The sequence below is a fragment of the Mytilus californianus genome, unplaced genomic scaffold (assembly GCF_021869535.1).
Source record: "Mytilus californianus isolate M0D057914Y unplaced genomic scaffold, xbMytCali1.0.p SCAF_19, whole genome shotgun sequence".
Taxonomy (NCBI): domain Eukaryota; kingdom Metazoa; phylum Mollusca; class Bivalvia; order Mytilida; family Mytilidae; genus Mytilus; species Mytilus californianus.
The window spans coordinates 2,656,845-2,673,870 of NW_026262667.1; the positions used below are offsets into that span (position 1 = coordinate 2,656,845).

At 32.8% G+C, this 17,026-nt stretch overlaps 1 protein-coding gene across 1 annotated transcript in view; it reads left to right on the forward strand.

Annotated features, from left to right (window-relative positions):
• Window positions 1-1,481, forward strand: part of LOC127727070 (helicase with zinc finger domain 2-like) — a 29,345-nt gene extending 27,864 nt beyond the window's left edge. The window contains 1 exon segment of the mRNA XM_052234485.1: window positions 336-1,481. Within this exon segment, the coding sequence (XP_052090445.1) occupies window positions 336-505 (170 nt within the window). The 3' untranslated portion in view covers window positions 506-1,481.
• The last annotated feature ends 15,545 nt before the right edge of the window (window positions 1,482-17,026 follow it).

Genomic DNA, 17,026 nt, shown 5'->3' on the forward strand with positions numbered 1-17,026 from the left:
AAACCAAAAAAAAAAAAACTTCAGTCGCTGACCTGTAAAAAAGATACGGGACAAAAAGTTTGCTTTTATGGTAAATATAGACCTGCCAGAGAAGCTAAAACACTAGTTTCAAGTTTGTTGTAACCAATCAAAAAGTCTGGTCATAAATTATCTCGGTGTACATGCTATTTATGCACCCATCTGTATTTAATGAACATGAGTAATCAGTATCTGTTGATAGGCTCTGGTATGTCAAGATACTGAAAATCCTGGAAAATAGTAATTTCCACTAGTTAACTATAATAGTCAACCTGAGGATCTATTTCGCTTAAGTCATGATTTTGTTTTCTTTGTAGGTAACAGACATCTGTTAGAATGTGACCGTGTTTGGAGACAATTAATCAACATGTACGCTAGCCAAGGGAGTGTTGTGGAAGCTGATGATTTTCCTCGACCGATCCCGAAGCCAAACAAATGTAGACAATATGACGAAGACGGCTTTGAACTGGTTTACTCAAAACGATAATAGATGATTTCTTATTGCACACTGTGAATGTATCATCATTTATACTTAGATTAATCGTTTGCCGTTTTTAAAGAGTTAAAGAGAACAAACTTCATAGGACTAAAATTGTGATAATATAGTTCATACAATAAATATTAAGGCAATAAAACTTTACAGATATTCAAATCTCATAAATCGATAAAGAAGACAAATCCAGGTGAAAACTTAGGGAGCACATTAACTCCGAAAGGAAGGAAACCGGGTGCGTGGGCATGTAGCGTCACCTGCCATGTAAATCCACACTCAGTCAAAATGGTACAATCGGGAACAAGACACCACAGTCACTCAGTCAAAATGTCACAATCGGGAAAAGAACACAATCGGTAAAATTACAGATACGACAACTATTGTGCTTTCTGAAGATCTAAGACTGTGAAAACATGTCGGTAGTAGGTTAAGACACAGAAATATCGCATCAGTCAACCAGTTCACGATGATTACCGTAAAAAATATGTCGTGTTTATTCCAGACATTCGTCCTTGCAACTTGTATTATCGGTTTTTGCGTAAGCAGCAACCTCACAGTTAACGATTAGAAAGTTGAAATCATCACATTAGTTTGCAGTTGTAAATCTGTGACAATATTGAGGAAAATATTCAGACATGAAGATACCTTCTAGTTAAGGGAGTATTCTTTATCTCCAATTCACTCGGATATCTGAATTGTAAGAATAACATATTTCAAGTGACTTTATTCTTAGTCATTCGCTTATATTTCCGGTTTTGTGTTGTTTTTGTGTTGTTTTTTTTTTTTTTGCGATGTTAGTTTTTCTTCGAATTATATGTTTTTACTGCGTGTTCCGCCTTATATTAATGACATATTAGAAATTGCTAGTTACATTTTTGGCTGTATATTGGAATAATATTTGATATCCATGTCAGTTCAGTTAGAAAATTTTATGAAGATTATAATGATAAATCGTAGAATGTTCACTTTATTTCATCTCGTGATTTTAAAACTTGCATATGCAAACATAAAATGGAAAATGGAAACGGGGAATGTGTCAAAGAGACAAAAACTCGACCAAGGAGCAGAAAACAGCTCAAGTCCAACAATGGGTCTTCAACACAGCAAGAAGATCCCGCACTCGGAGGCCGCATTTAGCTGGCCCCTAAACAAAAATGTATAGTGGTTCAGAGGAAATGGACGTCACAGTAAACTCCGAAACATATAAATGAACCAAAATTTAAAAAAAACCATACAAGACTAAGAAAAGCCAGAGTTTCCTGACTTGAAACAGGCGCAAAAATGAAGCGTGGTTAAATATGTTTTGTGAGATCTCAACCCTCCCCTTATACCTCTCGCTAATGTAGAATAAACATACACACAGCAATACGCACAATAAAACTCAGTTTAAAAGAAGGCAGAGTCCCATGTTAGAATAAGTAACAAAAGAAACTAAGCAAAAAGACAATGATCAACATGAATTAACAAAGGACTACAAGCAATTACTGACATGTCAGCTCCAGAGCTCTATTAAACTGATGGAAAGATTATGTCATCATCATATGAAAATCAAGCACAATCCCTCCCGTTGGGGGTTTAGTATCATAGCCTCATAAACTATACCAGAAAAACATAACCCGTATCATGCCAACAACTTGTTTTAGAATAGATGCGTTTATTTCAGATGCAAATGAATGAACAAGTAAATTTTACAATGTAATATTAAGGCCGTGTTCACGTCAACGTTACGTATTGTAAACCTGTTGAGAATTAGGCCTTGTTCACGTCAAACTTCGCGTACTGTAAGCAGTTTAGAATAAAATCGTGTTAACGTCAAACGTTGCATACTGTAAGCTTGTTTAGAATAAGTTTCATGTAATAAGCACTAGTTCCACATCTGATTTGTTTCCATCTTCACATTAGTTTCAATTACATGTTCATGAGAATTGTCCAAACGAGTAAACCAGAAGTTATTCAAATTCCATTATTTGTTTAAATTCACCTTTCATGTCACTGTATTAATAGAATGAATTGAATTTGTATTCTGTAGCAGTTTTGCACAGACCAATGTGTCTAGTTTGTGTCTGTGGAGGGTGTGGGTATAAGAAAAATGATTTGATATCAACTTTATCTTGTTTCAGAAGATAACATTTCGATTAAAATCCAAGAGAAAATAAATGCAACATCGAGGTTCTTAAAAATATTTGTCTGTTAGTGATTTGTTTTTATTAAAGTTGAAAAAATGTGTTGGTCCACTCAATTCGAATGACATTTTCGGTTTAGTAAGGCTTTTCAAACCATTTTTTTTAATAACTGAGTTATATTTTTTGAGTTTGCAAAAACAATTGGTATAAAAATTAATTCATATAATCATTATATACAAAATATATTTCGTCCATAAATATTCATAATAAAATTCATGTTTTGAATGTTTAGTTTTATATACACTTATCCAACACTAGGCCTTCATTCACTATCGACCACGTAATGGAAACCTGATTTAAACTATTTTTTATTGGAACGTAGTAGAGTTTAGTTTACGTATTGAGGAAACCTACACCACAACGAGTGTAACTCAATATAAGTACATTTAATTTAAATTTTCTTTACATAGAAGTCGAATTTGGATCTGTATCAGTTAGGCACAAACCAATTTATATGTTGTTGTTGTTGGTGTAGTGGTGGAAAGAGGGGTAGATAAATTATTTTCAAACCAAATTTCTATCAAAAAATGCTTATTTGTTTAATGAGGAAAGTGAACAAATTGTTGATCCCGTTGAAAATTAGGGGTCAATCTGTCACGAAAACTGTTCTAATGAGTTGGAGTACTTTGATAGTTGTTAAGATGTCACGATTTCCCAGGTTACAACAATGTTATATTTGGCAAAAAAAAGTTGACATGTTCAGGTTATTTCAGCAGTGATTTTATGTCCTCCCATATTGACGTTTTCCTGCACACACTACTAGTATTCAATTGTTTCTGCATAAAATTCAGTTACCATGAATTTATGAATTCCCGAGTTTCTGTGTGAGTCCACTCCATTCGGGAAGATTTGTTCAAGTGAATGATATGTATAATGACTGCTTTGTGTTTAAATTGAGTTAAAAAAGTAAAAAAGAAACAATTAATGATGCATGTGTTTGCTGTAATTATCAGCACCAGATCAGACGACATCTAATTATTCATCGAGATGACGTACGAAGATTACTGACGGTCATATCACCCTATATAAACATGAATATTAATATAAATAGGTAGCGAGCATGTGCAATAGGATTTTTCTAGGTCTATTTGATTTGATGTTATAGGTTAAAAACATTATGTAAATCATCGTTTTACCTGCATAAGTATGATTTTTTTGTGAGCCAGATCAGTCAATGAAATGGTTATTCCTAGTGTCTCCCCATATACAGGCAAATTTTTTTCACGTGAATTTAATGTGAAATTCACGTGAGCAAAATTTGGCTGTGTATATAATGAATAAACATGCTGTCCACAAAATGCTGAATACATGCACAATCCATCTCCTCTGAAAGTCAAATTAATGGTAACATGAATACGGATTCAAATGAGTTGAATTATTGACAGTGATGTTTTATGAGCTTATTTTCATGAATTTTGACCAAACTGACTGCTTATAGCTAAATATTGTTCTTTATTTTGCTTTTATAGATGTTTGAAACAAAAACAAATCATATTTTATTGTTTGGCCGAATTTGTAGCTAAGCCCCTTTGATAATTTAAGATGATGAAAGAAAATGAAGAAAAGTTGTTCAGACGCTTGAAAGTTATAAAGTATTGTATTTTTGTTTTTTGTTTTTTCGTATTATAAAAGGAATTAGAGCTTAGCATGATGGAGATATACCCCTCACTTTTAGATGATTAGCATAATTTTCTTGCAGAAAATTTCAATAAAACAACTTTCTGTATTTTCCTGCCAGTACCAGCGTACTAGCTACAGGGCTGGTGATACCTTCGGGAATTTACAGGCCATAAGCAGACGTATCGACGTGATAGTAATAACATTAACAGTACCAATTTTACTGCACTAGATACGCATTTTGACAATAAATGTCTCTTCAGTTACACTTGGGTCAAAAATATTTCAAAATCCAAAACTTTAAAAAAAATTATGGGCTGATAAAACCAAAAAGGACAAAAGGTATAGTCAGAGCCAGGCAATTTTATCAAGTCTATTAGATGAACCTATTTATGTTACAGTAAACAAAATAGGAAATACAAGATCTAGCAAAATGTATATCACAGAGTGTTGCCCATAAATAATACGTTTGACTAATTTCTGAATTTATTTGAAACAAAACTTAACGACAAAAGAGATGATTTTAGCTTCCCAATTGTAAAATTTCCATTTCTATGTAGCAACATTCAAGCAGCGCCTGTATACGGAGTATATATCTCTCAGTTGATACAATACTCCAGGGCTTGTATTTCCTATCATGGTTTCCTTGATAGAGGGTTGCTGCTCACAAGGAAGTTATTAAACCAAGAGTTCCAAGCAGTGATGTTGAAATCATCCCTTCGTAAATTTTACTGAGGTCATCACAAGTTGGTTGACAGATTACGGAATATCTGTTTCACAGATGATAGCGGATATGTTCCAATTGTCGTAACTACAATCCGGTCCCATTTTCTCCGAATGTGACCTACCGAACTAGACTTATTAGCGGATTTGTACTAACATGAGCAACACGACGGGTGCCACAGCAATATGTGTTAGCAATACAAGATCTACAAAATGAAATTAACTATATAAATGTCGTGCGTCCAAACGCATTTATGGATTCCTGTTCATCAGTATTAAGATAAGGAGATATGGAATGATTGCCAATGAGACAACTATCAAATGAAGTGGATTTTAGCAATTACAGGCAAACACAATGAAAAAAAAACCCATACCGTACAATCGGCTATAAAATGTGAAACTATTCAAACGCGTGAACTAATGGTCAAATTTATAATAAAACAATTTATGAAAAACAAATATGACAGACATGAACCAACGACAACCACTCAACCCTAAACATTTGACAGCCCAAGATGTATAACATCAATACACATCAAGAGCTACCTATATGACCAATAGGGACATAAAATATCCAAATGCATCTAATGGTTAATAAGCTCATCATAGATATCAGGATTATAATGTGTATGGCAGACGCGTGTTTCGGCTATAAAAGACTCACAAGTGACAATCTGTTACACCTCAATATTTAATTAAAAAGACAACATCGAGTTCATATACAATATTTATATATTGCAAACATGTAACCAACTTTTCACATCGAGCAACAACCTTAAAACTGACCACAATATACATTAAACGTGTCGTTATCTTTGAATGTTAAACATATTGAAATAACCATAAACTTTAAGTATTCTACAGAGGCGACTTTATGGCCATGGATAAACAGCACTAATTAATTGTGACAGTTCCATAGAGTTCATTAGAATGTGACGAAAATATTTAAGATAACAGGTGCCACGGTCAAAGTTCTTGTAATGTCTATTACAAATAATATCCTTTTTACAAACTCTAATCAAAAAAGTAAAAGACGCCAAATAAAAGAGCATTGGGAACCAAAACTTCAACTTTGCTCGAGGTAGTTGAAAGTTAGTTGCTCAAACAGTTCTGTATCTATTGACAGGATTTGTTTTCGTAAAATTATGTTTTAAATCATGTCAGCACAGCAGCATTGGCTTCTGAGCTGGTATACCCATGGGTTAGAACAGTCTAACAGCAGAGGTATCGACCCAGTGCTAGAAGATGAAAATAAGTATTAAATTGATGTGCGTCCGATGCGTTTTTATGGATTTACACTCATCAGGGACGCTTAAACCTAAACCATAATTAGAAAAATATGTTGTTAATTATATCAGTTTTGAAGCATAGACTACCGAGACGATGATTTCATCGGGGACTAAAAGTCCACCAGCAGAGATATGTTCACAGTGCCAGTAAATGAAAATAACACTTCATAGATATCAAGCATCCGAAGCATTCATAAATACATTCTGAACATACAAAATCAAGGTAAAAACTTAATGGAATCGCATGAACTTTAAATGGAACAAGACTTGATGCGTCGACAGGATAAGAGTATGCTGCGTCATAAACATCTCCCGCCATTTGATTACACACTTATTCCAATTGTCACAATTGGAAATACGAAAAAAACCTTGCTTGCACAGTTTTTGTGTCAAGAGGATATATGAAGGAAAACTCACTGATGAGTGACAAGACATCATCAATATATATCAAAGTAAAACTAAATAACTTAGCAGATGTTTTACAAATTTTGTCTTTGAGAAGGTATTTTATGAATTCTGCCTCACCGGAGTACAAAAACAATTCGACCAGCAGGGGTGCACAAAAAGTGCCTATTCGGATACTTACTTACATTGTAAACAATGCACAAAACTAAACAAATATGTTGTCGATCAAAAAGTCATCTAAGCTGTATTTGTTTTTGGATTAAATGGCGTTCTTTCTAAAAAAAAAAGAGACTTTTCATAACCACCATTAACAAGGAATTTGTGTCGACGATTTCCTTTTTTCCATTTTACTGCAACACTGTTATGAGTGTAATTGAAGATTTTGGAGTATATCTATAAATTGTTTTAGAATATCTGTCTGATTGGCACTTCTTGATTGGTACAGCTCATCACAATAATGTTAAAGGCCATCTTTAATTGTAGTAAGAACAGTAGAAGGAAGTTTATTGGAGCATCTAGATAACTTTGCTTATTATCGTTCTTCAGGAGTAGAGGGGTTTTGTGAAGTTTTGATATCCAGTATAAAGACGGGAGATGCAATCGTCCTTTTTTATGCTAATACCATGAGGAATGTCCAATACACGATGTTGTTTCAAAATCGACGACATCGACTATATCGTATTGATATCAATATGCACCTTTTGCTATCTGTATCGCAGCAAACACAACATCAGTCAAATTTTAAACCTGGCACGTTCTTCTGGTAGGGACTCTGTGGGATAATTTTTCATAGAATAAGTACACAATAAGCATTTACTATTTGAAATATATATATGTGGTAGAAACATAATAGGACACGGGTTTTCATTTTCATGTTTGACCTTTGACCCCAAACAACTGACTGATATTCATGAATATATACATTGTTTCTGCCAATATTCCAATTTACAATACAAACACACTTAAAACCTAAGTAATATTACTACCGTAGCACACGTCATACACAAAATGAGCCGAGTGGATGCAAAAACTTGGGTATTTTTATAGTATATGATAATTGTACATGAAAATCTCTTGTTTTGCACAGAAAAATGCCGGAAACTTTACTAGTTAGCACAAAACATAAAAAATCGATATTGCAAATATTTTGAATTTGTTAGCTTCAATGTACTATTTGACCATATGATTTCAACAAATAGCAGTCTCTTGTTTTAGAAGTGCATTACATGTTTAATAAGGCTACCATTATTAGATGTAGAAGTCTCTTTGTGGGTCTGGGGTAAGAACTGACTCCCCCCTTTCTACCATTTTTGTTTTCATATGATAAAAATCGAGGAAAATTAGTTTCAATCCACCTTTCAATGTGAAACCCTCTACATCATCTTAAAAGGTTTCAAGCAGTGATACTAAATAAGGAAGCATAAACAATCATATCTTGAAGCCATGTTGCGTGTCTTTCTTCTTCAAGCTTTTGAAGGACGCCTCCGGGTGCGGGAATTTCTCGCTGCATTGAAGACCTGTTGGTGACCTTCTGCTGTTGTCTGTTCTATGGTCGGGTTGTTGTCTCTTTGACACATTCCCCATTTCCATTCTCAATTTTATTTGAGTTTGCAGTAAATATGAAGAAAAAAAATGTGATTTTATACATCCCGCACAGCCAAACGGATTCATGCCTGAATTTGTAATTTTAATTTGTTTTTTTTATTGTTATTTTTTTGTGGTAACGTTGCTGTATACATCTCCTTTCATTCATGAGCCAGGATGATTGATTTATTAATAGTTTGCTTCATGTCCAGTGGCAAATATTTCGAGCATATTCAAGACGAGAACAAAATATAAATAGATGCAATACGTAGGTCCTGTAATAGGGATTGACCGAGAAAAAGGAGGGAAATTTGAAAAATGTGGTTATATATTTGATAGGGATAGAAATGTTCTCCCTTTCAACAGGCTACCAACAGACCCGATAAAGAGTTGTTGCAAGTGGTCTAAACGTACAGGAAGCGTGGAACTCTCTCTACACGAGGCTTCAAATTTTGTTCCTTTTCTGACCGGACGTGGCTGCGTATTTATACATCCCGCACACCCAAACGGATGCCCCACTTTGGCAAATGTTTTACTGCCTGTCGGAAGATATTTCTGAATCCAGTCACCCTTGGGGTTCCAGGATGTACTGTACATGTCTTGTATTTACAGAAATTGAAAATAACACAGACCTGCAAATACATAACATATATACAATGTATGTACAGCCACTCTTTCATACAAATCTGTTCAAAATATGGACTTATGTTATGAATTAATCTTATCTAATTAGGCCAAGCAGTATATGTTCAGATATTATTATGTTGGTATCTTCTTCTGAATAAAAGAACAGAGTGCCAATGTCCCTCGAGTTGCACATATTTTATCTTTCCAGGGGCAACAACTAAAAAAAAACTTTTTTTGTTATTCTTTAATTTTAAAATTTTAATTTCTTTAATTTATAAATAAAAAGCGTGCGCGGGGGACAAAACAGTTTTTTTTAATTGTATACTAAATATTTCAAACAGACCTTCAAGGGCATTACTTATAGTATATCATTATAAAAAATTGTACCCGTGAGAGTGTTAACCAGCCCATTTTCCATAAATTTAATATTTCCAAGGGTTATAAATCTTTTAAAAAAGTCGATCGTCCACCATTATAAAAGGAGTATGGCCACGAAGTGCCGATATTGGCCCTGTGAGGTGACAAAAAATAGAAGAGAAATAAGGTGGATCCTTTAAACTAAAACATATCTACGTATATCGTTATTTGTTATTATAGTATAAAATCATATTTTTGTGACGTCATTAATGTGACGTAATACCCGGAATCAAACCGGAACGCTCAAAATGTCTAAATTCTTAAAGAATTTCACAATTCCTGGTTAAATTTCGCATTGGCCACAGGCCTCGACCAAAGTAATTTTACTCTTATTTTGATTGTTTGACACTTTGACTCAGTTTGCAACAATATTTAGCGTGGTCGAGGCCTGTGGCCACATCGAAAATTTAACTTTTGTTAACAAGCAAATCCTGATTCAACGCCGCCATTTCCGAGGTACGATAGATTCTGTGACGAAATAACTGTACCAAGAACTTGTACAAATGCTATAAATAGAATTAATTCTATAATTTATTATTTTCTTATTGATAACAAACAAAAAAGAAGAAAATGGAATAACAAGTCTTTGTTTTTAGCGAAGCTTCGTTAAACGCCGATCCGACGAGGTTTTTAAACACGGATAGATACGTCCTCATAACTGTTTTTATTAGAAAACAAGACAAATTGGTGGAAATAAAAATTGTGAATTTGCAAATTATTTTAAAGTTCATTTCCACGTTATTTTGTAATAATTAGCCCGGTCTGTGCTATGCAAACAAAAATATGACAGTTTTAAATTAGAGCCGTAGTTTTTTTCCGTAAAATTCTACATCCAACAGATCGATATGGGTGTCAACATAAAAAAATTAATACAAATTTCCTTTTAGATACACGCATTTTGTTTTTTAAAGACGAAATCGTTGAAATGTAACCTCCGCGGAATGTAATCTCATGTTGACGCTTTGATGAAGTGCTTTCTTTCACGTCCGCATTTTCTATCATGTATGGCATGCCAAGTTAACATTTTAAATAATTACTACGGATTGTGTAAATACATTACAGAACTATGTACAATAACATACATAGAAAATAGTAGGACATAAGAAAAAACCACGTGAGAATTTTGATATCATATTACACAGTGGTTAAATAAGCTTTACAATATTTCTTTAATTAAAATAGAAATTACGACGCCATGAGAGGGCATGGTGTATACTGTCCGTGACATTCAACCAGAACAAATATTTGTTTTCAATGAAAACTGAAATAAAGATGAAACAAAACTATCCGACACAATCATATAGCTTGGGTACAGTAACTTCAAATAAATATCTGATATTCACGCGGGATAGCGTGCATAATTGGTCAGAATGCATACAAGCAGCAATTGTTTATTTTGTCCCTTTTGGTGGTCTCTATTAAATTTGAGTGAGACTATGTTACAAGCGACCAACAAAAATGGCTGCATACTATGAATAAATTATCTATGAGATATCTTTATATTTCTGATTTTTTCGTTTTTTGTGGTGGCCCGAGGTTCGTGTTAAATCTGTAGTTACCTGTTTTTATATTTTTTTATTGCTGTTTTATTTTTTTGTCGCCTCTATATGTTCATGGTGTTGTCATTGTTTTTATGATTCTTTATTGCCCCCCCTTTTTTTGGAGAATTTTCTCTAATGTTTAATGACAACACAATGTCATGCAATTTCTTGTTCCTGTTTGAAATAGATTCTGTTATATAGATACAATGGATAAGCGTGGATTCTTGAAAAAGAAACCATGAGCCCGGAGGGCGAATGGTTTGTTTTTCATGAATCTACGCTTATCCATTGTATCTATAACTTAAACTATTGTGTTAATTTCTTTTCAAAATTAAAGCCATTTCTTAATTAGAAGGTATTGTAAGTGAGTTTAAATAACCATGTTATCGTGTCCAACGATGCATTGATAAATCTCAGATCACAATTAATTGGTTAACAAAATACAAATATAACACTTCTACCTTTAAAGAATTTTATATAACCAGGCATATGAATATTATCTGTTTATACAAAATAAGACATATTCGAAATTATTTCTAATAAAATTGAAAATGGAAATGGGGAACGTGCCAAAGAGACAACAACCCGACCAAAAAGCATATATAAAGTATATATAATAAGTATGTTATCGAAATTTTTCTAGCACTCTAGGCACATCACGATTTTCTCGCATAGGAATTTGCGAACAAACCTTTGTAAAATTATGTAGTAAAACAAATGAAATCATACTATATTTATAAAACAAAAATTGACAAATAGAATGTAATCATTTTTGTTTCAAACATGTGAAATAGCCAATAATAATAAAAAAAAAACCCCGGTAAAACTCGCTATTATTACAAAAATATCCACTATAACTTGCAAAATTAGAAAAAAAAACTAGAATAACTTAAGAATTGGTACAACAAAGAGAATACAGGGATTCGAACCTAAACCGACAAATCCCGATCTTTAACTCATTGATTTTAACCATGCTAACCTCGCGGCTACCAACTCATACTATACGACTGCCTATTGTGTCTATATAAAGGTACAAGCCCTGTGTGTCCGATGAACCGATGTATATCAGATGTTCATTTAAATATATATAATAAACATCTATAGTGTAACCAATTGGTAGCCGAGAGGTTTCGTCGGTGTGTGGATGTCAGTCACACATAACAGATTTCAAGGAAGGGTTCGATTCCCAGTGAAGGCATATAAAAATTACAAAAATTAAAGGTAAGTTTTTAAATTAATTCCATTAGTGAACAGAAATCAGTAAATTAGCCTATTCAAACTTAGTATATGTAAGAGAATGATAATCCCTTTCTTCATGAATAAGTACGAGCGTTAGCGAGTACTTATCATGAAGTAAGGGATTATCATTCTCTTACAAACTTAGAATATTGTAAAGTGCTCAAGGCTCAAATGATCTATTCACTGAGAATTAGTTTCGTTGTCAGTGCAATGTTTATAATTGATGCATGACTTCCTGTTTCGACATGTCATTTATGGATAAGTTTTAGTGATGTGAGGACTTTCTTATCATTTGGGAAATATTTTAAAAAAAAATGCGTTATAGAACAGTAGAAAGAAAATGTATGAATTGTATGTTTCCTGATTGTGAGTATGAATGTAAATCATGTAATATTTTAGTGAGGAATTATCCTGTTTTATTTACAGTTTAAATCAACTAATATATTAGAGTTACAACTAAATTTTATTTCACAGCCAATAATTTGGTCCGGCTTTTCACATCAAATACTGTTTCATTATGTCAGGGAAATGCTAAAAAATAATGCCCTTAAAAGTTTTTAATATGTTTAAAATTTAATTCCTGTTTTTTATCGGAATAATTGTATTGGAAATAACTATTCTCCCCAACCACTGATCAAGTAATCAAAATTTTGGAAAGCTAAAGATTTAGGTTTTTTTTTATCTGAAAGATTTTTTTTCCTTTTTTTTTTTGCATTGCTTTGGTAATGTTTAATTTTATAGTAATTTGAAGTTATTAATATTTTCATAATAAAATTCACGGTACCAATTTTACTGCACCAGTAAACTTCAACTTATTTTGAGATTTTTGTTTGTTTCACAATTCAACTTTTAGTCAGTTTCAATCACTCTGTGATAAATCCTTTCAATCTGATAAATGTGCTTCGGGGCAGTTGTAACTCATTTATAGAAACTCTTTGTTTTGAACTGTAAATAGACCCAAATAATAGGATACCTTCTAAACGTACAGGAAGCGTGGAACTCTCTCTACACGAGGCTTCAAATTTTGTTCCTTTTCTGACCGGACGTGGCTGCGTATTTATACATCCCGCACACCCAAACGGATGCCCCACTTTGGCAAATGTTTTACTGCCTGTCGGAAGATATTTCTGAATCCAGTCACCCTTGGGGTTCCAGGATGTACTGTACATGTCTTGTATTTACAGAAATTGAAAATAACACAGACCTGCAAATACATAACATATATACAATGTATGTACAGCCACTCTTTCATACAAATCTGTTCAAAATATGGACTTATGTTATGAATTAATCTTATCTAATTAGGCCAAGCAGTATATGTTCAGATATTATTATGTTGGTATCTTCTTCTGAATAAAAGAACAGAGTGCCAATGTCCCTCGAGTTGCACATATTTTATCTTTCCAGGGGCAACAACTAAAAAAAAACTTTTTTTGTTATTCTTTAATTTTAAAATTTTAATTTCTTTAATTTATAAATAAAAAGCGTGCGCGGGGGACAAAACAGTTTTTTTTAATTGTATACTAAATATTTCAAACAGACCTTCAAGGGCATTACTTATAGTATATCATTATAAAAAATTGTACCCGTGAGAGTGTTAACCAGCCCATTTTCCATAAATTTAATATTTCCAAGGGTTATAAATCTTTTAAAAAAGTCGATCGTCCACCATTATAAAAGGAGTATGGCCACGAAGTGCCGATATTGGCCCTGTGAGGTGACAAAAAATAAAAGAGAAATAAGGTGGATCCTTTAAACTAAAACATATCTACGTATATCGTTATTTGTTATTATAGTATAAAATCATATTTTTGTGACGTCATTAATGTGACGTAATACCCGGAATCAAACCGGAACGCTCAAAATGTCTAAATTCTTAAAGAATTTCACAATTCCTGGTTAAATTTCGCATTGGCCACAGGCCTCGACCAAAGTAATTTTACTCTTATTTTGATTGTTTGACACTTTGACTCAGTTTGCAACAATATTTAGCGTGGTCGAGGCCTGTGGCCACATCGAAAATTTAACTTTTGTTAACAAGCAAATCCTGATTCAACGCCGCCATTTCCGAGGTACGATAGATTCTGTGACGAAATAACTGTACCAAGAACTTGTACAAATGCTATAAATAGAATTAATTCTATAATTTATTATTTTCTTATTGATAACAAACAAAAAAGAAGAAAATGGAATAACAAGTCTTTGTTTTTAGCGAAGCTTCGTTAAACGCCGATCCGACGAGGTTTTTAAACACGGATAGATACGTCCTCATAACTGTTTTTATTAGAAAACAAGACAAATTGGTGGAAATAAAAATTGTGAATTTGCAAATTATTTTAAAGTTCATTTCCACGTTATTTTGTAATAATTAGCCCGGTCTGTGCTATGCAAACAAAAATATGACAGTTTTAAATTAGAGCCGTAGTTTTTTTCCGTAAAATTCTACATCCAACAGATCGATATGGGTGTCAACATAAAAAAATTAATACAAATTTCCTTTTAGATACACGCATTTTGTTTTTTAAAGACGAAATCGTTGAAATGTAACCTCCGCGGAATGTAATCTCATGTTGACGCTTTGATGAAGTGCTTTCTTTCACGTCCGCATTTTCTATCATGTATGGCATGCCAAGTTAACATTTTAAATAATTACTACGGATTGTGTAAATACATTACAGAACTATGTACAATAACATACATAGAAAATAGTAGGACATAAGAAAAAACCACGTGAGAATTTTGATATCATATTACACAGTGGTTAAATAAGCTTTACAATATTTCTTTAATTAAAATAGAAATTACGACGCCATGAGAGGGCATGGTGTATACTGTCCGTGACATTCAACCAGAACAAATATTTGTTTTCAATGAAAACTGAAATAAAGATGAAACAAAACTATCCGACACAATCATATAGCTTGGGTACAGTAACTTCAAATAAATATCTGATATTCACGCGGGATAGCGTGCATAATTGGTCAGAATGCATACAAGCAGCAATTGTTTATTTTGTCCCTTTTGGTGGTCTCTATTAAATTTGAGTGAGACTATGTTACAAGCGACCAACAAAAATGGCTGCATACTATGAATAAATTATCTATGAGATATCTTTATATTTCTGATTTTTTCGTTTTTTGTGGTGGCCCGAGGTTCGTGTTAAATCTGTAGTTACCTGTTTTTATATTTTTTTATTGCTGTTTTATTTTTTTGTCGCCTCTATATGTTCATGGTGTTGTCATTGTTTTTATGATTCTTTATTGCCCCCCCTTTTTTTGGAGAATTTTCTCTAATGTTTAATGACAACACAATGTCATGCAATTTCTTGTTCCTGTTTGAAATAGATTCTGTTATATAGATACAATGGATAAGCGTGGATTCTTGAAAAAGAAACCATGAGCCCGGAGGGCGAATGGTTTGTTTTTCATGAATCTACGCTTATCCATTGTATCTATAACTTAAACTATTGTGTTAATTTCTTTTCAAAATTAAAGCCATTTCTTAATTAGAAGGTATTGTAAGTGAGTTTAAATAACCATGTTATCGTGTCCAACGATGCATTGATAAATCTCAGATCACAATTAATTGGTTAACAAAATACAAATATAACACTTCTACCTTTAAAGAATTTTATATAACCAGGCATATGAATATTATCTGTTTATACAAAATAAGACATATTCGAAATTATTTCTAATAAAATTGAAAATGGAAATGGGGAACGTGCCAAAGAGACAACAACCCGACCAAAAAGCATATATAAAGTATATATAATAAGTATGTTATCGAAATTTTTCTAGCACTCTAGGCACATCACGATTTTCTCGCATAGGAATTTGCGAACAAACCTTTGTAAAATTATGTAGTAAAACAAATGAAATCATACTATATTTATAAAACAAAAATTGACAAATAGAATGTAATCATTTTTGTTTCAAACATGTGAAATAGCCAATAATAATAAAAAAAAAACCCCGGTAAAACTCGCTATTATTACAAAAATATCCACTATAACTTGCAAAATTAGAAAAAAAAACTAGGATAACTTAAGAATTGGTACAACAAAGAGAATACAGGGATTCGAACCTAAACCGACAAATCCCGATCTTTAACTCATTGATTTTAACCATGCTAACCTCGCGGCTACCAACTCATACTATACGACTGCCTATTGTGTCTATATAAAGGTACAAGCCCTGTGTGTCCGATGAACCGATGTATATCAGATGTTCATTTAAATATATATAATAAACATCTATAGTGTAACCAATTGGTAGCCGAGAGGTTTCGTCGGTGTGTGGATGTCAGTCACACATAACAGATTTCAAGGAAGGGTTCGATTCCCAGTGAAGGCATATAAAAATTACAAAAATTAAAGGTAAGTTTTTAAATTAATTCCATTAGTGAACAGAAATCAGTAAATTAGCCTATTCAAACTTAGTATATGTAAGAGAATGATAATCCCTTTCTTCATGAATAAGTACGAGCGTTAGCGAGTACTTATCATGAAGTAAGGGATTATCATTCTCTTACAAACTTAGAATATTGTAAAGTGCTCAAGGCTCAAATGATCTATTCACTGAGAATTAGTTTCGTTGTCAGTGCAATGTTTATAATTGATGCATGACTTCCTGTTTCGACATGTCATTTATGGATAAGTTTTAGTGATGTGAGGACTTTCTTATCATTTGGGAAATATTTAAAAAAAAAAATGCGTTATAGAACAGTAGAAAGAAAATGTATGAATTGTATGTTTCCTGATTGTGAGTATGAATGTAAATCATGTAATATTTTAGTGAGGAATTATCCTGTTTTATTTACAGTTTAAATCAACTAATATATTAGAGTTACAACTAAATTTTATTTCACAGCCAATAATTTGGTCCGGCT